A 15,497-nucleotide genomic window follows, 5' to 3' on the forward strand; every position below is an offset into this window, starting at 1 on the left:
GTGCCAACCCCGCTGTGAACCCTCCCTCCAGATTTCACTGTGTCGTAACATCCATCTCCAAAGATGGGGGGGGGGGGGGGGGGGGGTTGAGGCATTTTAATAAAACCCGAAGCTGCAGTGTTCAGTGTTCAGAGAGATCTTTTTTTGGTCCGAGCCCAGGTGTCTGAGACGCTTGGCTGACGGCCATTCAAACTCACTGGCGCAATTGTTTTCTTAACTCTGTTTTTTTTTTTTTTTTTTTCTCACACTGGCAGGAGCAAGTCTGTTCCAATGCAGGACGCACAAATCAGGCAGATCAGCAGTCGGTCTTGACGTCAATGTGCTGCCTGCGATGCTTAATATTCCCCGATTTCCTAGATTACTGAGCCTCTCTGCAGCTCCCTGTCAACAAAGTCAACATGTTGAGGTTGTGACTTGATGAAGCAGCTGTGCTTTTTTGAATCAGTTAAGGATAATTTTGTAATGATGATGAGTTCTTTTTTATAATAGAAGCCTGAGCTGACACGCTGCATTTGCAGAAGCTTGTTTTTCAACGATTGAAAGACACAAAAAGAGTTTTATCACAAATAAAGCTTTGTATGATGACACACACACACACACACACACACAGACACACACACAGACAGACAGACAGACACTGAGCCGTGACGCACACACACACTGAGCAAAACCACCCTCACAGGAAGACAAATGGTTTCCTCTTAACACCTGTTGTGGTTGTGGCTGTTCCTCCTCTGGCTCTGTGTGTCGTCTGTCTGATTTATGATCCGGTATTTGTTGTTGCAAAGATTTTTATCACCAAGGACACAGGCGCAAAAAAAAAAAAAAAAAAATGCATCAACAAAACGTGTTACTGTTTGAATAATAGTGCCATTACACAATGTACGAGGCTGATGTACGCCATCAGTCCAGGAGTCTAGAAGAACAAGATCAGTAATCATCATCGAATAAACATGTCAGCTTTGGTGGAATGCATGTCTGATGAGGTCTGAAGTTGGCAGTAATTTTCCAAAATATGGTTTGACCCCTAGCCGTGTGTGTGTGTGTGTGTGTGTGTGTGTGTGTGTGTGTGACCACAGAAGCGGTCACGCTGCCACTCAGAAAAACATAGCCGACATGGAAAACATAGTCAAGCAGCTCAACAAAGGCTGCGAAGGAAAAAGCCTTTCACACGTCTGTAACGCTGTGTGGCTGTGAAACACCTCGCTTCACTTCCTCTCCAGCAAAGCCTTTTGCCTCTTGTCATTGTGAATATGTTTTTCTTAGTCGACGCTGCAGGTTAAATAAAGGTTAAAAAAGAAATCATTTCCCTCCCTCGCCCGCTCCAGCCAGCGAGCTGTGGTGACACGCAAAAGGCCAGCGAACGCCGAGAGGGAAATGGCTCCAATCTGCCCTAATTTAACTTTTTATATATATAAAGCCTTCACTGTGGTTTATGTGCGAGTACATGGCGAGCACAAATTGAATTTTTCCTTGGAAATATGAGTCCTCAAGCGCACTAGCTGTGCTGTTTCCCTTGGCCGTGCACGAAGACAGAAGGTGGGTAGCAAAAGCCAAAAAGGAACGAAATGGAGCAAGAAAGGAAGAGTTGAAAGGTAGGAAGGGACAGAGGAAGAAAGAGAGAGAGAGAGAGAGAGAGTGGGGTTGAAGAGAAAGAGAGGTTATGGTAGAACAACCTGAAAGTAGCTAATGAAAATAGAGAATGACAGTGGAGCCAAGAAGGAACCACACAGGACCCACTATTAAGTCGGTGTCAATTATATAGTTCTTCATCTACACTTTTGAAAGGCTGAATTAAAATGTCAACAGTTCAGCTCTCGAATGTTAAAAACCTTCGTTCACACTTTGATGCAGACTGTGTCGACTCTGAAGGTTATGGAATAGATGGTGATTTAGCATTTAAAGCCGCGCTATGTGACTTTTTAAAGAGCTAGTAATAACATTCTTCTGTTATAAATAAAAAGTTGAGTTCATATAGGAAATAAAATACATATTTCCTTGGTGTATATACGCAGGGGTTTGGGAGCTACAGCCTAATCTGGTCTGGTTTGACCAGTGGCGGCTAATGTTAGCAAAGTCTCAATAGATGACTGACATTTATGATTCATTTTGTTTATTTTATCCCGCTGCTGTACGGAAAATGATTGTGCCATTCAGCCTGTTCAGCAAAAGTAACGTAGTCTCACTTTTTTATTAAGTCATGTACATTTGGCATTTACTTACAATGCTCTGGGAATCATCTTAAATAAAGTAAGACTATAAGTGTGCAGCGGTGGTGTTTTATCATTAAGTATGTGAGGGTGTATCAGGAGTCCACAGTTGGTGCAGGTTATCCTGAGTTTACAGCCTCCAGTGTTTCTGTTCAGACTATTTGACATGGAGCCAGATTTGAAACATTTTAAAGGTTGGCAGGCAGATTGTAATCAGGGTTGGGTCTGAAGGGGATCTGACAGGTACGCCAGCAAAATCCATTAGTCAAAGGGTCAGTTCAGTGTGTGCCTTCCTCGCATGTAAGCATGTTGATCTTTTTGGTTTTTATGTTTTGAAATAACCACTTCTATAATTTTCTGCCATCGCCCCAAAGTACTATTAGTAAAAGTTATGAAAAATTATATTTAAAAAAACTGAACAGCAACATTATTTAAAAAACAAAAACCTCCCCAGTTTAAAAAATAAATAAATAAAGTTAAAATCTTTATTCCATTTCTGTAAAAATCTCTCTTTAAAGGCGAGTTGTCTTCGGTCCTCGAGCCTCCAAGTTTGTAAATGGAGCAGAATCAGTGTAACTTGAACTGTACCAGCTAAAATTCAGAAATGTTCTGTGTTGTGTGTGTATGTTGTTTGTACTCGCTTCACTAACACGTGAACGCTCAGTGCATGTGTGCAGGTACTGTGTACATTATGAAAGATGGAGGAAACAGGAAAAAGAACATTTCAGTGGAGCACATCACACAGGTGGAGTTTTACCTACCTTGACATTACCAAACGCACACACATCACTTATGCATGGACACACACACACACACACACACACACACACACACACACATACATGTACATACTGAGTCTCCAGGTCACTTCAGCATGGGTGTGTTTGGTAAATATGCCATCCCTGCCTTCCCAAGTCCAGGGAGAATGTGGAGCTTTCATTCGTCTGATTAAGGGGCGAGGACAAATATGCCCTTAAAGGCGAGGCCCAGCTATACTCCCACACACACACACACACACACACACACACACACACACACAGACAATCTTCACACTGTGTAGCCCCAACACAGGTGCTATCCCACACAGGTCTTTCCAAAACATGAGGTGGGTAGGGGCCTGAGAGGATAACACCTAATCACCTGACATGGAAGTTATTAGGAAGCTTTTGTGGGAGGTTTCCATCCTAAAAAAAAAATCACCCTTTACTCACTTTACTTATATTATACATTAGCAGTGAGTCATGCCACATCAGAGCATCCTCCACATTCAAACATTTGACAAACATTTCCTGTGTGGCTAAAAAACCCGCCTCACACTGAGCCTTTACTGTCACAACATTTGACTGTGCGCAGCGACCTGCACGCTTCACAGCTCACAGATCGGATCTGTTGTCACAATCAAGGCATTTCCTAAAAACAGATATCGTATCTTTTTATACAGAGAGACGAGAAAGAACTGTGTTGCACCTGCTGAATGTAGCTTTGATACAGAGTTGTGTTCGTGAGTGTAAAGTCAACACTGACAGCCTTGTTGTAACCAGTTAGTTTCACATTAAACTAGTTGCACCATCTTTACACTATAATAAAACCAAGCTGACCATGATTAAATCTAACCCTAAAAAAATAGTATACTGTCATGTGTGAACTATAGCTGACTTCATTAACCTCATTAACAATTCAACATTATTTCATCAACGTCAGTCGCCTCTGTTGTACTTTGATGTACTTTAGCATTGATTTATTGCACATAAATATGGTCATAAATAATAACAACATCTACACAGGTCTATAGAAAACTTCCTCATCTTGTCATATAAGATTCTGCCAAAGTCAGCACATTAACATTTATCAGTTACTAGCCGAGCGGGGCCAGTGGCAAATCCCATCTCAAGTGATGTGGCATAAAATAACTAACTAACTAACTAACTAACTATTTTTCATAATTGAATCTGGTTGGAGCGTCTCAAATGTGAGGTGTCATATATGATTATGAATTGAATACCTTTGGGTTTTGGATTGTTGATCACACAAAACACATCTGAAGAACAATTCAACTAAAGTTTATAGATTATAGATAACAACAAATAGATTAATCAAGAAAACAATATTTCAGGTGATGTCGTCCTGGGGACATTTCATCTGACCTTTCAGACATTAATCCAGTTTCTAACTTACACCAGCTGGACGGAGGTGTACATTTTAAGTTATGTCTTAACTCTACATTGTACCCAACTTGTATGGTGCAGCAAGTAACTCCCACACAATGTCCACACTAAGCTAAGTTTGAACACACACACACACACACACACACACACACACACAGCTGGAGCAGCAGGCCACTGGATGTTTACAGGGAGACGGTGAATGTGACACATTCAGACAAATAACTTTGTGTGAAGATTCATTTAGGATAAGAAGTGGAATATATAAAGAGCAATATTAAAGGAAAGATGATTTCTTCATATCTGCGACATTTCTTCTCCAACACACACGCAAGGTTTCACTGGTGTGTAATATCTTCCCTCAGTCTCTATTGTCTCAGCTGTAACATATGGCGAGGAGAAGCCCACGCGATCACACTTTCATCATCAAGAGTTTTCTATGGAATCTAAATTCCTCTGCTTAGAGCACAAGCATGTGCACAATGATCCATAGCCACACACACACACACACTCACTCACACGCTCCACTCTATTTATGATCATGTGCCATATTTCCGTTCTCCCCCTTTCCTCCCCACGTGACTCTCCTCTATGCTTAACCTCACCTCCCTCTCTTTAGCCCTCTCCCCCTCTCTCTCTCTGTCCCTCGCTCTCTCTCCTTGTAATCTTAAATAGGTTTCACATGGAGCTGTGGTCAGGCCTTGTTTCTCTTGGCGCAGGCATGTCACTGCAGACACTTCCTCTTTGCCTTTCTGGAGGATGAAACATTTTATTTCTGGTCGAGGGTCTGGGCTCTGCACCCCCGACGTCGTTTGATTTATATATTATTTAATTTCCTCTCTGAAAATTGGATGCAGCGTGGCTTCTCTTTTTATTTTTGTTCTCTCTTCTAGTGACGGGGTTAGGGTGGTGGTGGTGGTGGTGGTGGTGATACTGTGGTGTGGTTGGGGGCAATTTCAGAAGAGGGAATTAATATTTTTTTCCATTTGCATAAGAGCGCCCCTCTTAGAGCCAATATCTCTGGCGTTGTCTATCCGACAGTTTGTGTGTGTGTGCACGATCGTGCACTGTCCATTTGTACATTCAGTTAAACTTGTGGAATCTATAGTTTTGTTTCTGTGATTTTGTTTTATTTTGAGTTTCCATTGGTTACCACCTGAACACATCATTCATTTTTCCTTTTTGTGCACAGTGGAATCGAAATGATCACTCATAAAATTATTCGACAACTATTTTGATTATCAATTAATATTATTAGTTTTTCCCTGTCTTACATCGTAGTAACCTGAATGTCTGTTGGTTACTTTTAGTTACCTCAGCCTTGAAAACATCAGCCTGGGAAACTGTGATGGACATTCATCACTACATGCCGTTGTTTTATTGATCACTCAATTAAGCTGATTAATTCATTCTTGATTAATGAGTTGATTAATCAAGAAAACAGTTGGTAGATGAATTATTAATGATATTGAAGTCTTGCCTGCACTGTGACTTTTCACTCGTTTTCAGCACTGATACAATAACATCCGTACACACAGTTGATGCGTCAGTGATCGGACTGACTGGTTACAGTTTGCCTTGAGGCAAGTTATGTCCTCTTATTTTACTCACAACTAAATCCTTAGGAGAAGAGACTAAGCTGTCGCTGCTACAGGAGCTGAGACTTATCAGGCTGAAATGAGTGTTTTGCATGCAGCCTGTATTTTTATGTACTGTGTGTGTGTGTGTGTGTGTGTATGTGTGTGTGTGTACATGCATTTGTACCTGTACGTTTATGTGATGTTGCACATATTTGTGTGGCATAATTGGCCTGTTAACCATATCTGTGTTTACCTGCGAATATACTGTACATGCCTGTTCAGTGTATTGTTTTTTATACCAGCAAGTGCAGTGTGTTGGGATTGTGTGTGTGTGTGTGTGTGTGTGTGTGTGTGTGTGTGTGTGTGTGTGTGTGTGTGTGTGGGTGGGTGTCGGTGTGTGTGTGTCTGTGCACTGTAAAGTATGTGTGCAGGGCTTGTGGATTGATGGAGGAGAGGTTTTGTGGGAGGCGAGGAAGGGGTGGGGGTTCGGGGCTCTCTCCTGTAAATGTGGCCGTTTGTGTGTGAGGGAGGGGGGTGAGGCAGGAGGGAGGCGGGGAGGACTGGATGTAGCCCGCTGTAGACACAAGGGCGGATTGATAGTAAACACACACTCCGGGTCTAGTGGATCTGCTGCCGGTAGCCCAGCTAACAAGCCCTTCATTAAGGGCGTCTGATACACTCACTGAGCGCCTTTGTTGAAGTAGGAAGCGAAAAGTACACCAGACAGATTTGACCTGAGAACGTTGGTATGCACTGCCAGCAGTCGAAGGCTTTTTTTTCTCTCTCTCTCTCTCTCTCTGTCTCTCGCTTCACCACCCCCCTCCACCTTTTCCAGAAGGGTTTATTTTTGTCGCGCGAACAGGTTGTCTCACCTTCTCCTGGGAAATACTGATGGGAAGAATCTGGAATTGCATAGTTATTTAGCTAGAAACGTGGGAGGAATGCTAATCAGTGTCACTGCGTGCCGTGGGGGTTGCATGCTTAGATCTGTACGTGTGCAGCGTGTCTGTGACATGCATACTCCAACATGTAGGATGCAAATTAAGATGAGGCTTTTGTTTAATTTTGGTTTGTTTTTCGACGACATGGCACAAGACGTGTGTCCTTGTTTACAATGCACCTGCACACACACCTTCTGTAGACCTGTTGGTGTGAACACAAGCACACTTTTTCACATTCTCTGTACTGTATGTGTTATATATTTGTATTGTGACCTTATTTACCCTTTATTTCCCAGGTATTTTACATCTGTGACTATTTTTATGCTGCACATTTTTAGTTCCAGTTCTTTTCCACGGCCGCGACAACGCTTGAGATTATTACTGTTACTATTTTGCGTCTCCATCTAAATGTTGATACTCGTGAGATTTTATTCCACTCATATATTTTTGCTTGCCATGTTCTGGTGCTAAAAAGTGTCAGGTGTGTTTATGCAGCCTCCCCTTTGCTATGTTCTTATTTATCCTCTGTTATTCTTCACCGTATCTTGTTCCCATTTCGCTGCTACAACAGCCTAATTTCCTCTCCGGGGTCATTAAAAGCTTCGTGTTGTCTTATCTTACAAGGACAACAGGACCTCACATACAGCACTGGACGTGCTGCAGTATATCACTCCACATACACTATATACTGTATATCCAACATGATATAACTGTGTGCACTGAAACGGCAATGATATAGGGTGTAGCTGTGGCTACAGAGGGAAGGGAAGTGCAGTGCAGTGACCAATAGAGCATAAAGGCCACTGTTGTATCCAGAGTTTCATGTTATGGCACCCTAATTGCTGCGAGTGCAGGAGGCGAGCGAGGGCCTGCAGCCCCGAGCCCTGCACGTGCCCGTCCTCATGTCGTAACCCCATTAAAAAGACCGGACCGACTGAAATCCTCTGCCCTCGTCCGTCACAGTACGAGAATTCAAAATTAAATGAAATCGGAATCTAAAACAAACCTTGATAAAAAACCCACTAATAAAACATATTTTTAAAAGGGTTTGAAAGTTGTAACTAATTGCTTTACGAATTATGAATAAATAATTTATACTAATGCTTAAAATCTGTAATAATTCATCTGCACCGTCTGCAGTTAATAATCCGAAAATAAATATCAATTAGTTTCTCACATTCTCATCAGCCATCAAACCTGTTGTCAGAAAGATTTATAAATCTTTAATAAAGGGATACGAATGTTTATAAAGTCATTAATAATCATGGGTTTTTACTTTCTAATGAGCTCCGGATCTTTTTCCCCACTGCATCTGAAACAGTTTCAGACCCCGCTCTTCTTCTGGTACTTTAAACTGTCACACTCGGCACATGTCTGCCCCCTGAAGGTGATGCTGGACACTAATTTCAGCTTGTGTTAAATAGTACTGAACGAGTTCCATATTGAAATCAAACCTTCTGAATGACTTCGGCCTCGGATCACTTTCTTCCCGTCTGTCTCATTCTTTTTTCTTTTCGGAGAGGCAAGTCCTTCGTTCACTTGAAAATTGGATGGAGATCTAAATGACTTTTCCTGTCTGTATGAAATGATCAACAGACGGTGGAGGTAAACGAGCCCGTCTCCACCAAACATGTAGTTATGGCAGTCGGACCCCTCTCTTTCTCACCACTGCGTCAGACTCTTATTGACAGCAGTCCCGGAGAGTGATGATTAACTTTTTTCAACAAGACTTACATTTGTCCCTGCGTACGTTTTGGTCTTTAGGAACATGTGTATGTGTTTGTATGTTCGTGCATGTGAGGCTCGCTTTAAAGAGGGGGTTTGTGAACCACCAGGGGAAACTTGTCATTAGAGGAATATGTGGAAACAAGGATGTGGTGGGCGCTCCAATTGAGTATCTATCACTTTTCCAGCGACCCATTTAAAAGCTCTTGTGGTCTAAGAGGCTCCGCGGACATTTTATTAAGGTGGAATGACTGACAACAAGGATTCCCAACATTTCTGCCGGTGGTGGCAGCAGTTGAAGGCAATGTAATGAACATGTACGTTGTATGATACAATGATACTTTATAATTTTTATTTTCTTAACATTACAAGTACATTTCTCCCGGTTGTTTTTCTTCTGTTGCTCTTTCTTGTGTTTCTCCGTTTGCAACATCATGACTGTCTTTGAGGAAGAAAAGCTGCATCATCGTCCTTGTATATGAACCAGTGTCGCATCTTGCCACTCTCTTACCACAGCTTTTCATGTGGCTGTTGGGAACAGCTATGCTTCTATGGTACATCATACAAAGTACTCTGTTTCAAGCATCACCCTTTTGTTGGTGTGTCTTTGAGCAAGGTTCTAGGCTCCCTGCTTCCCCATTGAAGCATCTCTGTAGCCACCAGTAGAGGACTGGTTGTAACACGTGGTTTTCAGTTGCAAATGTGTTTGAGGTGGAGGAACAAAGCGACACCAACACATCCAGGAGAATGAACAGCCGCGGTGAAAAGGAACCTTCACAGTTGATACTCCTCATCTCACCTCCAAAACAGTCATTCGTACCTTGTGGTTGGGGGGCGGCTGTTGCTCAAGAAGTAGAGCGGGTCTTCCGCCAATCAGAAAGGTCTCTCCCGACCTCTCTAGTCCGCATTTCAATATCAGTATCAGTATCGGTATGTTTAATGTGCGTGTGAATGGGTGAACGTGGCTTCCATTGTAAAACACTTTGAGTGGCCGATAAGTCGAGACAAGCACAATAGAAAAGCTCAGTCCGTGATTTACCATTTACGATTCAGCACATGATCCGAGCTGATAGAGCGTCAACCAGAATCTATTCTGATGTAAGACACATTGACACAAACTCAAAACGCCACAGGATCGGATTAGACTGAATATAATTTGGAACCCCACATGACTCGGTTTCTAATATCTGAGACACTTCCTGGACCCGAGTGAAGGTTTACAATATGAGGAGTTGGGTATAACCAAGAATGCTTGTATCATCAGCAAACATCTGCCGAATGAACAGCCTGAAGAACGTGATTCAGTGCCTGTTTCAGAGGTTTGTCACAGGCATTACTGTTTAACCTGAACCAGCTGGACTGGAAGAGCTCACTGTACCGTTTTTGCTTCGTCATCAAAACCTCCCTCTTTGACTCAGTATCAGGCCGACTTTTGGGTCATCTTGAGTCAGCAAGTTTTAGCCCGTCTCCAAACTGAGAGGTTCTTGATGATTGCTCCTTTTTTTTTTTTTTTTCGTTTGCTTTGCCTTTTTACAACTGGCTATGTGCCACCTCCAGGAACTCTGAGCTCGCCCACATCACCAGAGAGCAGCCACTGCAATGCATCAGCACAGCCCTCTCCATATATTTAAGTGATTGCTGACATAATTTATGAAGGGAATGAAAAATAAAGTCTGCATTGCAATAAAATTAAAAAAAAAGAGAGAGAGAGAGATCTATAATTTATTTGGCCTGCCACAATTCAGCACTCTTCGCCACCGAACCCGACCCCCCCCCCACCCCCCTCCCACCCCTCACCCTTTTCACTCACACACACACACACACACACGAACTCATTTCTGTGCATTTGCAGTTTTCGCCTTCCTCTTCTTTTTCCTTCTCAGAAGCGCAGGGGGCCTAACTTAAAGGGGTTGTAGGTTAGCTTTTGGGGGTGGGGTGGGGTGGGGGGGCGGTTGAGGGGTATCAAGGTGGTGCTGGAGGGGGGCGGACTTTTGGCTCCGGTCTAGGAATGCCTTCACGTTTACAAACAAACTGGCTCTTTCGCTCGCCCTGTTTGCCTTTGTGGCTTTATGTTTTTTTTCAAGGCCCGTACGGGCAAACACACAGCGGGAAACACTGGCTTGTTGATCGCCTTCACAGACCAGCTCATAAACCCAGCGAGCATGAATGCGGGGGCCTGTGTGTGTGTGCGCACGTCGTTTGTGTACTTCATAGCAGCTCCGGACATCTCCCCCCCCCCCCCCCTTTTTTTTTTTTTTAATAAACCCAAAGGGTGTTGTGGAAGTAAACAACCAAATAATTATTAACCGTTGAATCATGAGATTGAGGCACGAGGAGACTAACGTGTACTGTAAGTCCAGTTTCAGCGTAAATAAGAAATTACAGTCTGATTGTGCCGCAGCGTTTGTCTGTTCCTGTTTATGGATGTTGCTTGGAAACAACATTAAATCACATTGTTCAACATGTGGCATCCCTCTCGCTCTCTCTCGATAACTCCTTCCCTTGCTCGCTCGCCCTCGAACTCCGTTTGTAAACAGGGAACCGGGATACATGGCCTCATTGTTTTGCATCATTATTACTGACAGGCCTAAATGACTTGAATGATGGGAAACCCTCATAGAAAATTAACCCGGCCCCGCGTGTTTACCCTGCCTAAATCATGTTGCTCACTGGCTTGAAACAGAAGAAGAAGAAGAAGAAGAAGAAGAAGAAGGGGGTGGGGTGGGGGGTTGGAAAAGGCCTCACATCCTGACATCTGCAAAGCACCTGTCCCGAGTCGTGCATGCTAGCAGGGGCCAGAGCTCATTCAAACAGCTATCTCCCCTCATTTTACTGTGCAGCCCTGAAAAAAGCCATGACTGTCATGTGCTTGAACACTTGACCACCTCTGCTCTACTTTTTCCTGTCGCCACTAAGTCTGTGCATTTTACTTATTTAAGATGATGTCATGTTGTTCATAGTGTTTTCTAGATAATGGATGATATCCTTTGCATCTTGACTTCTAGCTTCACATACTTAAGCCATGAAAAATGGGTTAATGAACACTTATACATTCAGTACATTTAGACAGTATACTTAAAAATCTAAGTGTAATAACTTTTTCTGACCTTCAGCTGACATCAGTGCTTCACTATACTTCTTATTGCTTTTCACTGTTGTAGTTGTTGTTGTTGTTGTTGTTGTTGTTGTGGGGACTAACACTTTGATATTAAGCCTTAATAACCACAACCTACTACCCACTTGTCCACCACACACAGTCTGCAAAGTAAATCCAAAACCAGTTTTCTCATTAAAAACCTACTTTTTATCAAATTGTTTTTAAAGTTGCAAACTATTAGCCTGGCTATGCTAGCTAGCTACATTAGCTAACAAATACTGTTACAGTCTTGCTCCTCTTCCAACCCAACTATGCTTCCTCAAAATATCACAACAACATTTTAGTTAAGTATCCGTCCTTGTAAGAAAACTTTAGGAACAGTAGTAGATAGCAGACTTGCGGTGGGGGCAGGATGAACATTACCTAAGCTAGTAAGTTTGGTAGCATAGCTAACAGCTAGGTCAGTCAGACCCTGTTCTTATGATAATAAGAGAAATAAGAGTTCTTCATTTGTTCCATGGAGATTTACTGCTTATTTAATCAATAAATTGTCTTTTTGTGTTGGATCTTCAGCATATTCACATTCAGAAGGTTTTTTTTTTTAAATAAAAGCTTAAAAATAATTAGCACTAATGTAATTAAAATGTTGATAAAGGTTAAATAATTACAGCTTTAATCCTTACATAGTATTTTTCTATTAACGCAAATGCACAGTTTCTCAGCTCATGCTTTTGTCGGCAGGCAGCAGTGGTTAGCGAGTGTAAAGGGACAGTGCAACATACATGATAGATACAAGTGTTCTGCTGTGGATATTTGGTCTCAGCCTGCATGTCACACAGCGTGCCACACAGTGCAGCTGCAGAGGGAAGGGCGGTGACCATCAGCGCTTCGGGCCAGTGAACAATTTCCTTGGAGCCACATTGCTCTACATGCATACTTTCACTGTGCAATATTCCACAGCTCTGCTGCATCACATGACTGCATGTCCCACTAACCTCCCACCAGACGTTATCAGTGGTTGTACAGGCCAATAGTTTCCTGCGCTGCTCTTGTTGGCGGGAGTTGTGTAAGCTGCCCTGGCTCAGAACAAAGCTGTGCTTCTAGAAAGGGAGGAGGGTGGCACTGCTGGGAAAGGTGCCTGGCCTTCATCAGCCATCGCCGCCGATTCGGAAGTGAGTCACTCCTCTGGCGTGTGCAGAATCTCTCCCAAAGGTCACCTGCAGCAATCCTCCATGTCAGCCATTGCGTAATTCCATCAGTGCTGTAGTAAAGAGGCCGCAGGAGGACTACTGTACTTACACTTTAGACATGGCAGATCAGAAATGTTGGTTAAACAGACATTTCTCATTAAAAGAGCTGCTCTGGAGGCAGAATTAATCCTATTAGTTAAGTTAAATCTTGCAGGGCAGAGCCAGTGAGCCACAGTTACTCTACCTACATATTGTTATACAGCAGGTTGATAAATGTTCACAATACTAAAATTTCGATGTATTCATATCCAAAATTGTTAATTTAGTTTTTTCCATTACTATTAGATTTTATATGATGATTGTCATTTTTAAGACCTCCTTAAACTCTTGTTGAGCTTATTTTTAATATGATGCATCTGAAGATTTTCTATAATTACATGTTGTACTTCAGTCATTTAGCTGATGCATGAAGCCAGTCCTCTGATATTTACTGTACCGACTTTACAGGGATAGGGATATAATCAAGGGTTCTAAGGGATTTGATATATTCAGTATGTAAGTTGTACATGGTGATTAATCAGAATCAGAAGCTGATTCAGTTTAAAATGTTTTCACTTCCAGAGAGGATCACATGCCGACCTGTTCCCAGTGCAGTGAAACTGGCACAGACAGTACAGATATCAGTGGTTGTGGAGATTATATACAGTTGGCTTTGTGTTTGTCTCTCTGCCTCGCATGGCTTTTGATGTTTATAAGATAAAGATATTTCTCAGATAGAGATAAACAAAGCGCTGCTCTATTGCCATAACACATCTGCCCTCAGCAGTCTATCATGAAGTCGATCAGCCTCTTGACTGCGGCTGCTCATGTGACTCAGCGGTGTCCGCTGGACCGACCGCTCTGCCTGACAGCTGAATATCTGTGTCTGTTTCCTGTCCCAGATAACAGCAGTATGCAGAGAGGCTGCCCTCCTGGCCCTACAAGAGGACATCAAAGCTCAGCACATCGAGGCCAGACACTTTGAAAGTGCCCTGAACGCTGTGAAGCCCCGGATCCCCGACTCTCTCATCCAGTCGTATATCAGCTATCAGCAGCAGCGCAGCGGCCTGTGCTTCTTCTGACCACGCTGCTGTGGACACATCTAAAACCTAAAGGAACATTTTTTTTCTTTGTAATTCTATTATTATTTTTAAAAGAGTAGGTTTTCAACAGCCCCAGTCTGCTGGAGAAAGTTACTAACATGATAAGAAACTGACGCAACGCCCAGCTAAATACTGGTAGATGCTGATTTTGGCCAAAAGGAAGGATTTCTCTTTCGTGGCTGTTGTGCCAAGTTACGCAATGATTGTTCAAGTTTTTATTTTTTAACTATTAAAAAACAAATGTGGTAAAATGTGGTTTTGAGTCCACAGACTATCAGGCCAAATAGAAGAATTTAGTTTCCCGAAAATGCCTGTTAAAAACTTGGCTGTTCTTGAAGTTGAAGTTTCAAAACTCTTGACAGCTCAGTGGGACAGTGTTTTTTTTTGGGGGGGGGAGGATTTTGGTTTTGAAAAAGGAGCTGAAGTGTCATGTTTGATTGTATAAAATATTGATAATGTATTAAATGCATTATTTAAGTACTGATTGTCAATGGTTGTCTTATCTTTTTCATGGTAAATTAACATTACAGGAAGAAGAAAGGTCATGAATACGCAGATAAACGCAGGTGATAATTAGAACATTTCTGATAATGAGTTTGCAGCAGAATCAGAAAAGTCTGTAAAGTACATGTTTTAGTCAAAACTATGGAATTCATTATTTTTCAGTGCAAAAATTAAATCAGCTGGGAACTGCTTTTGACTGGTTTTCAGTTCTTCCCATGCATTGGTCTGTTGTAGCTCAGTTTTCAGCTGCACAACCAAACACAACCTTTTCTGCATGTTTTCGCTGCCAGTTTGTGATTTTTGTAAGTTTAAATATTTGTGGCTCTTCCATATGTTCCATATGGGATTTTGCATAAATGCACAAATCTCAGGCTTTTAAATGTTTTCAGACAGAAAGATTAGACTCCGGGCTCATATTTGAAAAGCTTGCAATAAACCATGAGTCTGTAAAAGGTTTTACAACTGATCACTGCAAGAGGAGAGAGAAGCCTCTAATCAGAATATTGTGTTTCTATGGAATTAAATAGTGGAATTAGGTCTGTAAACGAGGACCTGAGGACCCCCCTTCAAGGACCTCTGATGGATACTAAACCCCTAGTTTGGGGAACTGCTCTATATCCACGGGGAGAAAAACAGCCGCGGCTGGTATATTCATCACATCCATCCATGGAAAATCAGCTAATTGCTGTAATCGTGAGATTTCCGTCCGCACTTCCGACCACTAAGAGCAGGGATCCAGGCGGCCATCTGTCGGTCTACCAGGATTGGCTTTATCACCGAGAAGCTGAGTTTTAACATCCAGCTTAAAAAAAAAAAAAAAAAAAACTTGACTCGTTACTGCGCCACAGAGTCACTTTAACAGTCCGTTAACTCTGCTCGGGCTTTTATTTTCGCATTCTTTCTGAAGCATTTGCTGACCCGACATGGCACTGAGGGTCATTCATCT

At 42.4% G+C, this 15,497-nt stretch overlaps 1 protein-coding gene across 1 annotated transcript in view; it reads left to right on the forward strand.

Moving 5' to 3' along the window:
• The window catches only part of afg2a (AFG2 AAA ATPase homolog A), a 110,176-nt gene extending 95,649 nt beyond the window's left edge, over window positions 1-14,527 (forward strand). The window contains 1 exon segment of the mRNA XM_056382292.1: window positions 13,847-14,527. Coding sequence (XP_056238267.1) covers window positions 13,847-14,026 — 180 coding nt within the window. The 3' untranslated portion in view covers window positions 14,027-14,527.
• Window positions 14,528-15,497: the final 970 nt, after the last annotated feature.

The sequence above is a fragment of the Seriola aureovittata genome, chromosome 8, assembly GCF_021018895.1.
Source record: "Seriola aureovittata isolate HTS-2021-v1 ecotype China chromosome 8, ASM2101889v1, whole genome shotgun sequence".
Taxonomy (NCBI): domain Eukaryota; kingdom Metazoa; phylum Chordata; class Actinopteri; order Carangiformes; family Carangidae; genus Seriola; species Seriola aureovittata.